The 15,380-nt window shown below is 38.6% G+C and overlaps 1 protein-coding gene across 1 annotated transcript in view; it reads right to left on the reverse strand.

The window, feature by feature from the left end:
- Positions 1 to 8,151: 8,151 nt before the first annotated feature.
- faf1.S (Fas (TNFRSF6) associated factor 1 S homeolog) overlaps positions 8,152 to 15,380 on the reverse strand; it is a 140,004-nt gene continuing 132,775 nt past the window's right edge. The window contains 1 exon segment of the mRNA NM_001086748.1: positions 8,152 to 11,583. Within this exon segment, the coding sequence (NP_001080217.1) occupies positions 11,500 to 11,583 (84 nt within the window). The 3' untranslated portion in view covers positions 8,152 to 11,499.

Raw genomic sequence — 15,380 nt, forward strand, 5'->3', positions numbered from 1 at the left:
CTGGATAATGGGTTTTCTGGATAACAGGTCCCACACGTATTTCAATGAAGAGAATTCTGCCAGGAACAATAATATTAGACCAAATCCAAGAAAGAATGTTTAGAACTTTGTTTTGATTTCAGAGCAATTATTAAGGCACAGTTTGATTATTAATTATGATGATATTAATTATGATTTAAGAAGGCCTGAAATTTCTTGAAACTCATCCAGGTGTGGGATTTTGTTCATGGAGAATAATTTAAAAAATAACTGTTTAATATCTACATTCACACAATTACAGACATTTTTGTGGACTTGTTTCTAATGGAAGTAGACATTACATACATTTAGTAGATGGGATAAAACTCTCCATACAAGATCTAATAGTAAGTGATTATTTCTTTGATTATTCCGAAGTTCTCTATAACAATTAAACCGTGGATAAAGCTTGAATGTCACAAGGACAGATTTAATGCTTAAAAATACTGTTTGTGAATCTTTCTATCTGTTCATTATTTGTATACATTGTGTGAATGTTTATTAAACTCCGCTGCTGCTTTATCATTGAAGCTTCTACAACGTAGCCCAGTTTAATGTGAGTTTAGTGGTTAGGACTCACCTCGTCTTCACAGTCATTAATGCAGGAACTGGGTGAAACTTGACAAGGAGCACTATCATGCTTTCTTAATTATTTCTACCCCACTGTTTTGTAATAGTTAAAGTCACTGATGAAGTCCCAAGTGTTCTCTGTGGTTCATAGTCCTGAAGTGCCAAAGTCATTCTTGAGAACTGAAGATGCCAGATTAATGTACTAAGTCTCCTGGGTGCATTTTGAAGTGTCTCCCCCATGATATCAGCAAAGGACTACCTTATTATCTTAAATGAGAACTTAAGCTTAACTAAAAAAAGTAGCTAGAAATGTTGTACATTATGTTTTTGGCTTCTGTACCAGCCCAAGGCAACCACAGCCCTTTAGCAGTAAAGATCTGTGTCTCCAAAGATGCCCCAGTAGCTCCCCATCTTCTTTTCTGCTGATTCACTGCACATGCTCTGTGCTGCTGTCACTTACTGAGCTTAGGGACTGACTCACAATATACAGTATATACAGAATAGAAATGTCACAATATAAGGCTGATTAGTAATTAATACAGATAGTTACTGCATGTCAGCACAGAAACCAGTGCAACTAGTATCAGAATTTACTAATCAGCCTTGTAGTATCAGCTTATAGGACAGGCAAACCACATTTTCTGCTTGATAATTTGCAATGATCCCTAAGCTTAGCTTCATCATCATTGCTGCTATTGACAAGCTAAACCTTTAGGCTGGTGCAATAAGTTAAGTAGATAAAATATGGCATTTTTAGCCATATTCGTTTTTAGGGTTTAGTTGTGATTTAAGGTAACTAAACAGCACATTGTGACTAAGTGCTAAGAGTAATGTGCTAAGAACAGACTACCATGGTTGGCTGTAGGATCTTAAAGCTGACCGACTTCCTTGTCTTCGCCATGTTGTCCTTTGAGCAGACTAAAAATACACTTAGCTATCTTCTCTCCAAAGCTGTATGACTAACTTGTTAATATTTTGCATTACAGTCTAAGCACTGGCTTCAAAGACTGAAAGTATCTAATAAGGCGTTTCATATCAATGAACATAATCACAGAAACATCTGCTGTGCATCTTAAGATTCCTACTTCGAATAAAACAAGAGGCTAGTATTATAAAAAACAAACTAATTATTATAAAAAAGACATTCTGTCCCAGATTATTACCAGTTGCTATGAACTATGTTAAACTGTTATAATTGTAAAGCATACATATATATCACAAGAGGTTGAAAACTACTGCGCCAGTGCTTTATAGAGAAACACACCCTGTTTTTTTGTCCATAAGGGCACAGATAATTGCAGGCACACATTTTTTTGTGCATTTGTCTTTATAGTTTATATTATGAATTGTAACTGCCATGCTGCTTACTTTGACACAGCTATGCTCAATACTGCAAATACAGTAATAAAACATACCTCTGTCAAGGCAAGAAATGACACTGGGGCAAATTTACTAAGCGGCGAAAATTCGCCAGCGACGGCTTCGCAGGCAGCTCAACACTTCGCCAGCCAAAAATTTGCTCAGACAACGCTAATCCACTAACATGCGAAGTTGCGTCCAGGGCACCGAACACTGGCGAAGTTGCGCTAGCGTTGGGGCTAGCCTACAGTGGGAAGTTAACGTTGATACAGTATCTTGTACTTGATCCAAACTAGGATATACAGTAATTAATCTTTAATGGAAGCAAAACCAGCCTATTGGGGTTCTTGAATGTTTAAATGATTTTCTAGTAGACTTATGGGGGCAAATTTACTTACCTCTGAAATTGCGCCAGAGACGGCTTCACTGACATTGCAACCAGGGCCGTGACGCTCAGGCGCCCAAGGCAAGCCGGCAGATGCGGCGCCGGCTTAGCGCTCCTACTCATGCACAAGGTGGCGCTCATGTGCACATACGCAAGAAAGACAGTTTTTACTTCTTTTTTCCGCTCCTGCGCATGCACGAATCGTCGCTAACGTGCGCATTCACTGAATTGACGTGAAAGAGAAGTAAAAAGAGTCGGGCACAGAGGGGACCGGACTAGGGGTAGGCGACAGAGGAGGTACCTGCCTGGCGCCCCCCAGCTTTGCGCCCTAGGCATGTGCCTACTCTGCCTACCCCTTAGCCCGGCCCTGATCAAAACATTTCACCAGGCGTAGATTCGCCAGGGCAACGCTAATTCACAAAAATCCAAAGTTGCGTCCAGGGTTCCGAATGCTTGCGAAGTTGCGCTAGCGATAATACGATAAGCAGTTCGAAGTTACGCTAGTGATGCCTAATTAGCATACGGCGTGAAGTTAAAGTTCAATGGACTTATATGTTGCAGTAACTACATTACACTACACAAGGCCAGGGAACCTTAATAAAATAAAATTGTTATATTGCACTACACATGTGCCCAGTGTACAGTTTAGGTGCCTTATGTTAGTAAATGTAGGGGGGAAGGAGGGAACCTCAAAAAAAATTAACAATCTTTTTCAGCCTGTCACCCTGTAAAAAGTAAAAGACGCTAAAATTTTTTGGGACTTAGAGAAATGTTCAACTATTTTTTGACGAACTCCTATCTACTCTATTGCACTTCGACTGGTCTGAGGTGGTGAAGGCAAGTCTGGCGCAAGGTAATGTTCAGTAAAATCCACATCTTAGTGAATTTGCGTAGTTACGTCCATTCGCCAGAGCGCAAATTCGCCTGGCGTTAGAGTGCGAAGTAGCGACAGAATCTATCTCCTTCGCTAGCAAATTTACGCCAGCGCCTGTTAGTAAATTGGCGAAGTTCCGAAATGACGTCATGCTGGCGAATTTTTGCCAGCGTTAGTCACTTCGCCCTTTAGTAAATTTGCCCCATGGTTTGAAGGTCCAAATTACAGAAAAATCCTTTATCTGGAAACCCCCAGGTCCCAGCATTCTGGATGACAGCTGCCATACCTGTATTGTAATAAATTAATGCCACCATCATCCCCAGCTATGTCTGCTCCTGCTGCAGTTGCTGCCTTTAGTCCTAAATCAGGGGTTTCCAACCTTTTGGCTTCCCTGGGCCACATTGGAAGAAGAAAACATTTCTGGGGCCCCACTCGAAATACACACAAACAGTAACGCTAGTTTTTGATTCATTTTATTGTGAAAGTAAAAGAAAAGAGGGTTTCGTAAACCTAGTGAGATTATTGACATTGTTTTTGAGAAACTATTTCAGTAGCAATATCTGGTTGGATGGAAGTAGTTGCAAGTCTCAGTGAATTCCCAAAGTGCTCATCAGATAATTTGGTTCTAATTTTACTCTTAGGGGCAGATTTATCAAGAGTCGAAGTGAATTTGAGGGAATTTTCGAAGTGAAAAAATTCTAAATTCAAAGTAATTTTTTGGGTACTTCGACCATCGAATGGGATACTACGACTTCGATTCGAAGTAAAATCGTTCAAATATTCGACCATTCAATAATCGAAGTACTGTCTCTTTAAAAAAACTTCGACTTCAATACTTTGCCAAATTAAACCTGCCAAAGTGCTATGTTAGCCTATCGGGACCTTCTAGAGCATTTTTCTAAGTTTTTGGTCATTCGATCGCTGAAATCCTTCGAATCGTTCGATTTTACTTCGACCGCAGGATACCCAAATTCGCTGAAAAAAACCCCTCGGGTTGGACACCCCTGTCCTAAGTCATTGTTGCTTTAAGCAGCTGCAATAGTGAAATGGACCGGTTTGTGGGCCAGACAAAGGCCTGGGCCTAGTTGTTAGATACACATGCCTCACTTAACATCTGGTGGGTCGCAGAACTGCCCATGCACCATAGGTCAAGAGTAGGTATAACATAAGCATAAGAAGAGGGATGCTGTACAAAGTGACAGGTTTTGTAAGCAATAACTATATATATTTATAATGACCAACTGGAAAACTCTGGTGACTGAAGAGGTAAAGATACTGCTAATTAGCTCTCGCAGTGGCTCCACATTGCTATGGCTTCTTCCCCTAGCGATGCTGTGCTGTGAGGAAGTGATCACCTATTGCTCCACAGTGATGCATGCAAAACCACAACCATTGTTTGACAGTGACAAAAAGACACATCCTGTGTTACAGCAGGAAGCCAATTGGATAATGCTGGGCTTTATCTCTTTTACCTGCATGGCAAGTCACGGATAGAAAAATGCCTTGGATTAATTCTCCAACTCTTGTATTTCCTTTTCTTTTCACAAAATCCATATACTTATTAATCCTGCCCAGCCAGTTTGGTTGGTTTCAAATGGCCATTTCCTCTCTATAGAACATAGAAATGTCTCACAGCCAGGGGAAGGCACATTATATGCAATTTGCACATTTAGATTCAATGTTTCTAACAACAGTCCATTTCTATTCAGCGTCCTGCTTTACACAATGAAAACCGACCGCACTGCATGTGGAAATAGAATACATTCTCTCTCTCTGATACACAAGGAACACGCAACAACAATCCAACAGGAGTCCACTGTAACTGATGTTAGAGGGAAAGATAGTTAATAGAAAGGGTTCCTTTCTGTTAAATGGACAATACAGTATTATTGCTTTATTTTTTTTTATATCAATATCCCCTTCAACAGGCAATGCATAAGGGTAAACATGCAATGAACAGTTCCATCCCTAATTATTTGAGAGGTGAACTTAATTGATGACAATATTGGCACCCCGGAGCCCGGGTTGTATTTATCTGCAGAACCAATAACGGGTTTCTAATGGCCATAAAGAATTGTGCTCATGCCGGTGACATCTAGAAGACCACAGCTCCTACTCAAAACTGAATGCAACTTACAGAAAAGGAATATTCTGTTCACATCATGCATGATACCATGACATACAGGTATGAGACCTGTTATTCAAAATGCTCAGGACTTGACGGTTTCTGGATAAGGGATCTTTCAGTAATTTGCATCACCATACCTTAAATCAGGAAACATCAATTAAACCCAATAGGTTTGTTTTACCTCCAGTGAGGATTACTTATTTCTTAGGGTAAAGTACACGGTACTGTTTTATAAAACAAAAAAAATGGAAATCATTAAAGGAGAAGGAAAGCTACGGAGGGATTTTATTGCCAATAGATTAGCTGCAATAGTGCAAGCTAGAATGCTATATTTATTCTGTAGAATGTTTTACCATACCTGAGTAAAAAGCTCTAGAAACTCTCTGTTTGTTTAGAATAGGAGCTGCAGTATTAATGTGGTGTGACATCACTTCCTGCCTGAGCCTCTCCCTGCTCTGGGCTCAGATTACAGCAAAGAAGGGAGGGGGGGGGGGGGAGAGAAGCAAACAGAGCATGCTCTTGCCCAGGGCAATGAGGTTTAAGCTGAAGGCAGGAAGTCTGATACAGAAGCCCATGTGTACACAATAGAAGGAAAGAAATGCAGTGTTTCTTTTGACAGGGGACTCAGAGCAGCACTACTTTGGGGGTTTACTGGTATAGTTAGATGGACCTTTCTGATAAGGCTTACTCAGTTTTAACCTTTCCTTCTCCTTTAAATCATCATTAACTACTTGATTAAAATAGATTCTATGGGAAATGCCATTTTCTGTAATTCAGATCTTACTGTATAATGGGTTTCCGGATACCTGAATAACACTCTGTTTAAAGATAAATATATAAAGGCTAAATTAACCTAATGGCCACATGGACAGATCATTGGTCAGATAGTATTCAAAGGAGAACTCAACCCCCTAATTAAGAAAAGCCCCTACCTACTAACCTAGATCGTTCCCCTCTCCCTGCTTCCCCCCGAATACTTCAATAGCCTTGAAAATGTCCCTTAAATATTTCTCACCTATCAGTAAGCACAGCGGAGCTTGTGGGTGCCATCTTCCGGATCTTGGGATTTCTTTGGGCCCCCTTCGGCAATTTCCAGCACTCTATGACAGAAGAAGACCAGCAATCCAGATGATGGTGCCTACAAGATCACTGCGCTGTTAGTTGAGAAATATTTTAGGGACATTTTCAGGGCTATTGAAGTATGCAGGGGGGGGGGAGCAGGGGGGGGACTATCTAGCTTAGTAGGCAGGGGCATTTCTTAATTGAGGGGTTGAGTTCTCCTTTAAACTAGGCAACAGAGACCTTGAACTAGTTGCCCAAATGATCAAGAGCCATTAATCCATTCAGGGTCAGACTGGGCTCTAGAGGGTCCGGCAGGCCCAGACCCGCTTCCTGCATGAAACTTTTGCTGCTGCTGCTTTGCAGCTTGGATGGTCCAAGTCCGACGCTGAACCCATCTGATTGGAATTTGTACAATGCCAAACAGAAATGTATCCCAGATTATATACCCATGTCTAATAAATTTTAGGGATATCGTTTCCTTCTGGACACCAACCACTCCAATGAACATATTGACATGGCATACTAGCTCTAGAAATGTGAGTTTTTGCTCAAATCAGTATATGGAAGATGGACATATGTCATGAGACATACAGTGATGTTAACAAACCAGGGCCAAGAAATAGTTTCAGCACTTTTACATAGCCATGATGAGTTAACTTATAAAAGTGTGCAAAACTATAGCAATTACTCTTTGCAAATGATTTTCCATTTCTAGCAGGTCTAGAGCAGGAGGTTTAACCCAACAGTTTTGGTTAGGCAGTATAGTGAAGGTGAGCACCCAATACATAAATACATAAATCAAGTTATTTTCCTCCAAGAGCTTAGATATTATTTTCACAATGGTCTGTTAAAACTGCAGTCACATCTACAACAAAGCAGTGCCTGTTTAATGGGTTACAGTATTGTACATGCAGCCAAAAGCCTTTGTGCAGACCATATTGTAAGCCAAATAAACGTGTAAATACTTTACAACAAACTGAAATGGATTCATTTAATTGGATAATTGCCTTTACTTTTTTTTATTCCTAGACGTTTAATACATACACAGATGAGGAACAAGGCTTTCCTTGTTTGTTTGCTAAAGTTTAAAGGAGAACTAAACCCTAAAAACAAATGTGGCTAAAAATGCCATGTTTTACATACTGAACTTATTGCACCAGCCTAAAGTTTCAGCTTGTCAATAGCAGCAATGATCCAGGACTTCAAACTTGTCACAGGGGGTCACCAACTTGGAAAGTGTCTGCGACACTCACATGCTCAGTGGGCCCTGAGCAGCTGTTGAGAAGCTAAACTTAGGGACTGTCACAAATTATTAATCAGAAAATTAGGTTTGTCTGTAATATAAGCTGATGCTACAAGGCTGATTATTAAATGCTGATGCTAATTGCACTGGTTTCTGTGCTGCCATGTAGTAATTATCTGTTTTAATTACTTATCAGCCTTATTTTGTGACATTTCTATTCTGTTTGTACTGTATATTGTGAGTCAGTCCCTAAGCTCAGTAAGTGCCAGCAGCACAGAGCATGTGCAGTGAATCAGCAGAAAAGAAGATGGGGAACTACTGGGGCATCTTTGGAGACACAGAACTTTACTGCTAAAGGGATGTGGTTGCCTTGGGCTGGTACAGAAGCCCAAAACATAATGTACAACATTTCTACCTACTTCTTTAGTTAGGCTTTAGTTCCCCCTTAAAGAAGTTGCTTCCACTAGAGCTAAATGTGATGGTTCTCAAGTCTTGTGACGATTTCAAGTATCTTGTGTTGGTCTGTCCTTTATTCAGAGATAAATACTCACATCAAGCATATAAGTAAGAGGCACACACTGTAAAATAATGTAGCCCCCCCCCTCGCCCCCATTAACAAACAAACAAAAAAAGAAGGAAAAAGAACTTGCAATCAGAAATAAATAAATTGTCATTTCTACCAAAGTATTTTCTTCAAACAATGCCTCACATGTTAGCAGGTCATCTAGAGTTTCTTTGTAATACTGTAAATTCTCAGGCGCATGGAACATCCTAACAATCCAACATTTTTGACTATAAATTAGGTGAAAAATGTAGGCACACATTGAAACCAGCAATTTTTCAGAAAAAAATATACATACATTTCAACAAAACTGCAGCAATGGTTTCCAGCTATAATATAGGCTTGGTGCTTTAAAAACCAGTAGGACTCACAGTACTTCAATAATTCTTTTATAGTTGGTGTGCAGTACAAAAAAACCAGCTCTTCTTTATTTGGAAATATTATTATGCTTTGAAATTGACATGTTTCAACAGGAACCATTTATAGGCTGTTAAGGTAAAATGAATGTACTTCCGAATGAAGAAGTACTGCTGTCTGTACGCGTGTATGTCACATGCACAAAGACCACTGAAGGGGCACGCCTTAATCCAATAGAATCAATGGAGTTATACAAAGAGCAAGTAAGTCAGAACTGTATATAGCTTAATATAACCATGCTAATTGTTTGGGGGTCTCTTTGATATGCAGTCAAGTTTGGAAGCAGAATTTTAAGCTAAATATTGTACAACACTGCTGCCATTAAAATATGTATTATGTGGAGAGTGGACTTTGTGTTCCTTGGCCTTTGTTTACTAGTTGATTTTGTGTAGAGTGCTTTTTGCAGAGCACTGTAAAAAGCCCAATTATATATATATATATATATATATATATGTGTGTGTGTGTGTGTGAAAGGTTCCCATGAATTAGGGCAAAATTGCAAGAGCCTGGTACACTGGGAACTTACACACATTTTGCAGCAAATTGGCACAAACGTAAAATGATGGCAGGCCTGGTTTTAGTGTAGGACAGAAAAGCATGTGCCCTGGGCCCACAGTACCAATGGGTCTCTCTACATGATGATAAAACAAGCATAAATGACATTGTGTAGCAACCAAGATTTTCAGTAGGTATTTCAGTGATGTCCAATCTGTGGCCCTCTTAGGGTAAGACTACACGGACGTTTTGGTTGCTGCGACTTCATCCGACATTTCTATCTCTTACCTTATTTCCGTTGCATGTGTTTTTCCGCATTGCACCGAAAACGTCCATTTAGTTCTACCCTTATACAATTTCAGTGATCACTAACAGCTTAAAGCTGACAGTTGGTGCTGAAATGTGCAGTTCATCAAGAGAGTTGCAATTTGGACATCCCTGATTTACAGCTTTCCTGCCTTGCCACCAGTCCTGGTGATGGGGTGAGGGCCCCTTTGGCATCTAAGGAGTTTAATCAATCTCCAGAAAAGAAACTGCCAAGTTATACTGATGTGGAGTATCCGAAGGCCCTATTTGTTAATGGTGGCAACGTTTGCCCAACTGCTCGATCGTAAGAGGCTTATTTGTTAGTTTTCTCCATTGTATAAAATATATTGCTATTTGTGAGACTGCCAGGACAAGGAATAGTGGGATAAGACTGCCCTGATGAACAGGGAATGGATAATGCATTCTTTTTATAGCTAGACTACCAAATAAATTACAGACCTTAAGATGATCTCTCTTTCTTAAAGGGGGAACTATCGTGAAAATGAAAATGTAATACAAGCTTCATGATACTGAAATAAGAGATTTTCTAAATATAATCAATTAAAAATTCGGAACTATTTCTAAGATATTTGAGTTAATCTCAAATATACCTCTCTCTCAGAATGTTTTTCTTCATTCTGTCTTCATGCGAGAGTTGGGAGTCTTATTTTGAATGACAGTTAAAGGGATCCTGTCATCAGAAAACATGTTTTTTTCAAAACACATCAGTTAATAGTGCTGCTCCAGCAGAATTCTGCACTGAAATCCATTTCTCAAAAGAGCAGATTTTTTTATATTCAATTTTGAAATCTGACATGGGGCTAGACATTTTGTCAATTTCTCAGCTGACCCAAGTCATGTGACTTGTGCCTGCACTTTAGGCAGGCTGCTGTTTTTCCTTCTCAATGTAACTGAATGTGTCTCAGTGGGACATGGGTTTTTACTATTGAGTGTTGTTCTTAGATCTACCAGGCAGCTGTTATCTTGTGTTAGGGAGCCGTTATCTGGTTACCTTCCCATTGTTCTTTTGTTTGGCTGCTGGGGGGGGTGGGGGGGAAGTGAGGGGGGTGATATCACTCCAACTTGCAGTACAGCAGTAAAGAGTGATTGAAGTTTATCAGAGCACAAGTCACATGACTTGGGGCAGCTGGGAAATTTGACAATATGTCTAGCCCCATGTCAAATTTCAAAATTGAATATAAAAAAATCTGTTTGCTCTTTTGAGAAATGGATTTCAGTGCAGAATTCTGCAGGAGCAGCACTATTAGCTAATTCATTTGGGAAAAAACCAATATATCTTATGGGGGGGCTCTTTTTTTGCCTTGAAAATGTGTTAGAGCTCACTCTATTAAAATCAGCAGAAATCCTGTCTCTCTACATGCAGAATTGGTGCCAAAGCCAGTTATTTTGTTTGACCTGGAATCAGTTATTTGAGTGAGCGCTAATTCATCTGCTAGGAAAGGAAGCCTCTCCTATATGCTATATTGGATATCTCAATAAAAATCTGACATCCAACTGATGCATGAAAACAGAATGAAGATAAACAGATGCTGAGAGAGGGATAGTGAACATACACTTTATTATTTCAGAAACAGTACAACATTTTTAATTGATTGTTTCAGTATGATAAAGCTTATATTACATTTTTATTATAGTTTCCCTCTAAGTTACCAGACACTTACAAAAAATTTTCTAAAAATTATCACAATCCTCTACTGTAACTTTCTGTGGTGTCGGATACCAGTCTTGTGAACTGTGCATTAAGCTATTTGTCCTGTCTTTAAGCTATAAGCCAATGTGATACTCCACATCATTATACAGGGCACCATGGGAAATGTCCCCAGCTACAAACACAAAATGCTCTTTTAACCCCTTTGGTGTAATAGTGCATTTATTTGATCAGAAGCTGGATGATTGGTAATGTGAAATTCAGTGTTCTTATTGGGATGATCTCCTTTTCAGGCTGATAACCCACATAATAAGAATTGCGGAGGGTCTCTTTCTTCCAGATGGTACAGGTGCACATGACGAGAGGGGTGGTGCCAGTAAAATCATAGCCTCAACTGATGCTCTCACAGTCTTATTCCTTAGCTTCCAGAAAAAGTGTTTCCTGAGGATACAGCTTAAGATCTAGGAGTGATCTGTTAGGGTCCAATTGTGTTATCTGTTAAAGAAAAGGAAACATTTTAAGTGTTTTAGGTATTCAGGAAAGCTCATAAGAAATACAACAAGCAGATCCGTCATATAAATAGAAGTTATTACAACACCCTCTATTTATTACTGTTACCCACCACTCACATCGATTATAAACTTTATAGCGCAGAGAACAATTGTCTCTAACACAATCCAGAATGCAGCTGAACATTGTATGTTATTTTTTTTTTTTTACCTTTTTGTTTTATAAATGTATTGTTCTGTTGTACAGCACTGTATGTACAAGTAGCGCTATTTGAATGAAAAAAATATTTACACAGATTTATATACATATCAGTATATAAGACCATTATTTTAAAGAACTTCAATTAAATGATACTGACCTCAAATCTAAACTTAAACATATCAGTATTAGAAATGAAAACATACCAGGTATACTCTTCATCAGTCCCATAACAGACTTTAGACAAGTTGAGGGTGACCAGAGGGATTAAAGAACATAAAAAAAGCAGTGGAGCAGAAAAGAACGGAAGGATTAATTTGCAGAATACATTTAAAAAACTGTATGTAAGTCCAGACTTGTACCTCAACTACAAAATTTGTATATAACATTTAAGCTGCCTACTTCATATTCTAGAATATAGTTACCATGACGTTCAGGGTCATATAAGGACAATTAATAGTCAGTGGCAAAATACACAGAACAAAAATGCTGCAACAATAATTGATGGTGGAGGTTTTTAACTGGAAGCTCTGGACCATATATGGCCCTTATGGGTTATTTTGAAATAAATCACCATACATTATAACTTTTTTGACCCACATTATTAATAATCACACTAAGGTCGAATTTCGAAGTTATATGATTTTTTTTTAACTCTAATAAATTTAAATGTACTCACAACTCAACGGGAGGTAATTTAAAAAAAAAAACTCGAACGTCTAACATTCGATCGAATAGGAATGACCCGAAAATCTGAATCAAAAAAACCCCTCAAATGTCAAGAAAGCTATTCACATCTTCAAATGGTTCAACGGACCTCTGCCATTGACTTCTACAAGAATTCGGCAGGTTTTAGGTGGCAAAGTATTGAATTAGAACTGTTTCCAGGGCCAAGGTGTGTGTTTTTTTTGAATTGGTTATGGCTCAATAAATGGGTTAAGCACCTATAAAGATAACTGATGTGTGCAGCTCCTCCAAACAGAGGATAGAAGAATGGAAAACAACCAAAAGCAGAACGGAGAAGTGAAGACAGGAGACAAAAATAAGACATGTGAAAGAATAAAAAAAGATGTGTGAAAGCATTACAGTAGGGAACGATTGAGCAGTAGAGCAGAAGAGAGGATGATATTATTACTATGTTAAAAAGGGAAGAACTATATTAGGCACGGAACGATCTTGAAACATACAACCATTAATGCCTAAAGGAGTTAAACTAAATCTAAACTCATGTTCAACAAAATGACAAAATTGTTTCTGGTCTTGCCTATAAAACTTTTCTTTGTTCATTTTAAAAAAAAAATCTAAGGATCTTTTTTTCATACAGAAAGGCATTCTATATATCTATGGAGCTGTATGTGTGTGTTTTTCTGCCGAATAAAAATAAAACTACCACTACCATAAAATGTGCAAACTTCTTCTCCATGCTACACCGAATGAGAGAATAGCAGAAAATACGTTTAATTGATGAAGCCGTGTATTATACAGTTTAATGGAGGAAGACATGTATAATCTTAATATGAATTCAATATTGTTTTTTAGGTGAAATTTGAACTAAGGTATCCCATGGAAACATCTGAAAAAGATCAAATCGGTTTTGAGGAACTGGCACATGGATCAAGAAAGTGGAAATGTTTTGATAAATGAAAAGACTTTCCTGAACGTGTTAATAACTGATAAATTAGAACCACTGGGAATCCCACAGGAGTCCCCACTTCGAATTTTAACACACTTTCAAACCCTTAATATATGAATGAAACAAAATATTAAGTAAAAGAAAAAAATCACATGCAATCACAAACTGGTAAATTGCACCAATGCAAATATCTGAGCCAAAAACTTGAGTAGTTATTCCTCAGCTGATAAATGTGGGGGGGGGGTTTTGTTTGTGCAATTTTCCTTTAATCAGAAAACCAAGAAGAAGAGGGATCTAAGCACAAAGGTTTCTTGGGTCTCTCTAACATTGCTGGAGAAATTAGGCATCTTCCTAATGATGCAGCATAAGATAAACAGATGGTGCAGAGATGCATTTAGGGATGTAATTACAGGAACACAACCTCATCAAAACTCTGTTATTTGCAAACTGAAGGCAGACTAGATATGAGATGTCCCTTTGCCAGGGAACTGAATCTTAGATCGATCTGGCTGCAAAGGTGATCTATAAACATTAGTATTTGTAAATGTTCACCTGTTCGTTGTCTTTCAAGTGGTGGCAGGATTTCAATGCAACTGAAGGAGGAAGTTGTCAACTCTGAACTAATGTTACCAGATGTGCCATTTTGTTTAGTACATGGCACACTTGTCTTTATTAGATTGCTGTATCCTAATGGTGTGTGTCATTCAGTATGTTATGTCTGTTTATGTCTAAATACTAAAGCTGTTAAATATTATTTGCCATGTAGAAACAGCAGTTAGAAGTTGGCACCGACAGTGTAACAAGGCAAATGCAACACTCAATATGAAAGGTGGGACTGCAATGTTAGTGAATGTTTCCAGATGGGGCAGCAGCTAATTAGAGACAATGAACCTCTGTAGTTAATAAAATGCATAATGCCCCTTTTTTTAATATTCTTAAAACAGTTTCAGGCAGCAGCTTGTGGGTGTCAGGAGAAGGGGTGGAACTGTTTATACCCACGGTTCCTGCTTGCCTTCTGTTTCGAATTCACTAAGGGACCCTACGATTCACCAATGTTTACACCATTACCCAATTACAGAGAACACGGCTGCTGCATCTGTCAACAAACAGAGCTGTTGCCGCTTTGTTTTAGAGACTTTGGCTTTCCTCTTTTAATATAGCTGATGATTCTGCTTAATTAGCATCCCACGCACTCAGCGGCCTGATCGCTTATGTGTAAACATTTTGTTTGCCACCAAGTCAGATTAATAAAGTGCATCATTTTATATAATTATAAAGGAATTACTCTTGTTTGAGTTTAATATGTTGATGAGAGAATAGTATACAGCTGAATCAAAGAGGAATTAAATTAAATTCCAATCACATATTATGCACAGTTAAATGTACACACACTAGAGAGAACAGCACGGAGTTAGCGGGTTAAATATGCCACTGTTTATACCACGCATATATAAAGCTAATAGCATTAACTGTCGTTTACCAACATGACACTAACGTGTCAGATGTAAATGCAGCATGCAAAAGTCCCTTCCATAGTTATGTCGGGTCAGATGTCAAATCTCTCACGTAGTTTGTATCTGTTTCATTACTTTTGAACCACACAACGACATCCAACTCGGAGGACAATCTGACATTATTATACTAAATATTTTGTGTTGCTAAGCCCATAGGGTGCAGAGGAATTAAGGTTTGGAAAAATAGTAGGCCTGGATCATTATTAACCCAATGACAGAGGGTGAGCTGGCATCTGTGCTGATGCTAAAAAGTTGTCAGGGCTAGTCTTGCAGAAGGTTCTGTCCAAGTGATGGCGAGTCCCTTTTTGTAGGCAAGCGAAAATGTATTGATGTGACTGTAGTATTTATCTCACTGTAATACCTTGTTTAAAAAACACATTTTCTATCATACCTTCTTGTAAACTTGATTGAGTCAGCTCTATTTATACCTTTAAATC

Source organism: Xenopus laevis, chromosome 4S (genome assembly GCF_017654675.1).
Source record: "Xenopus laevis strain J_2021 chromosome 4S, Xenopus_laevis_v10.1, whole genome shotgun sequence".
In the NCBI taxonomy this organism is placed as follows: Eukaryota; Metazoa; Chordata; class Amphibia; order Anura; family Pipidae; genus Xenopus; species Xenopus laevis.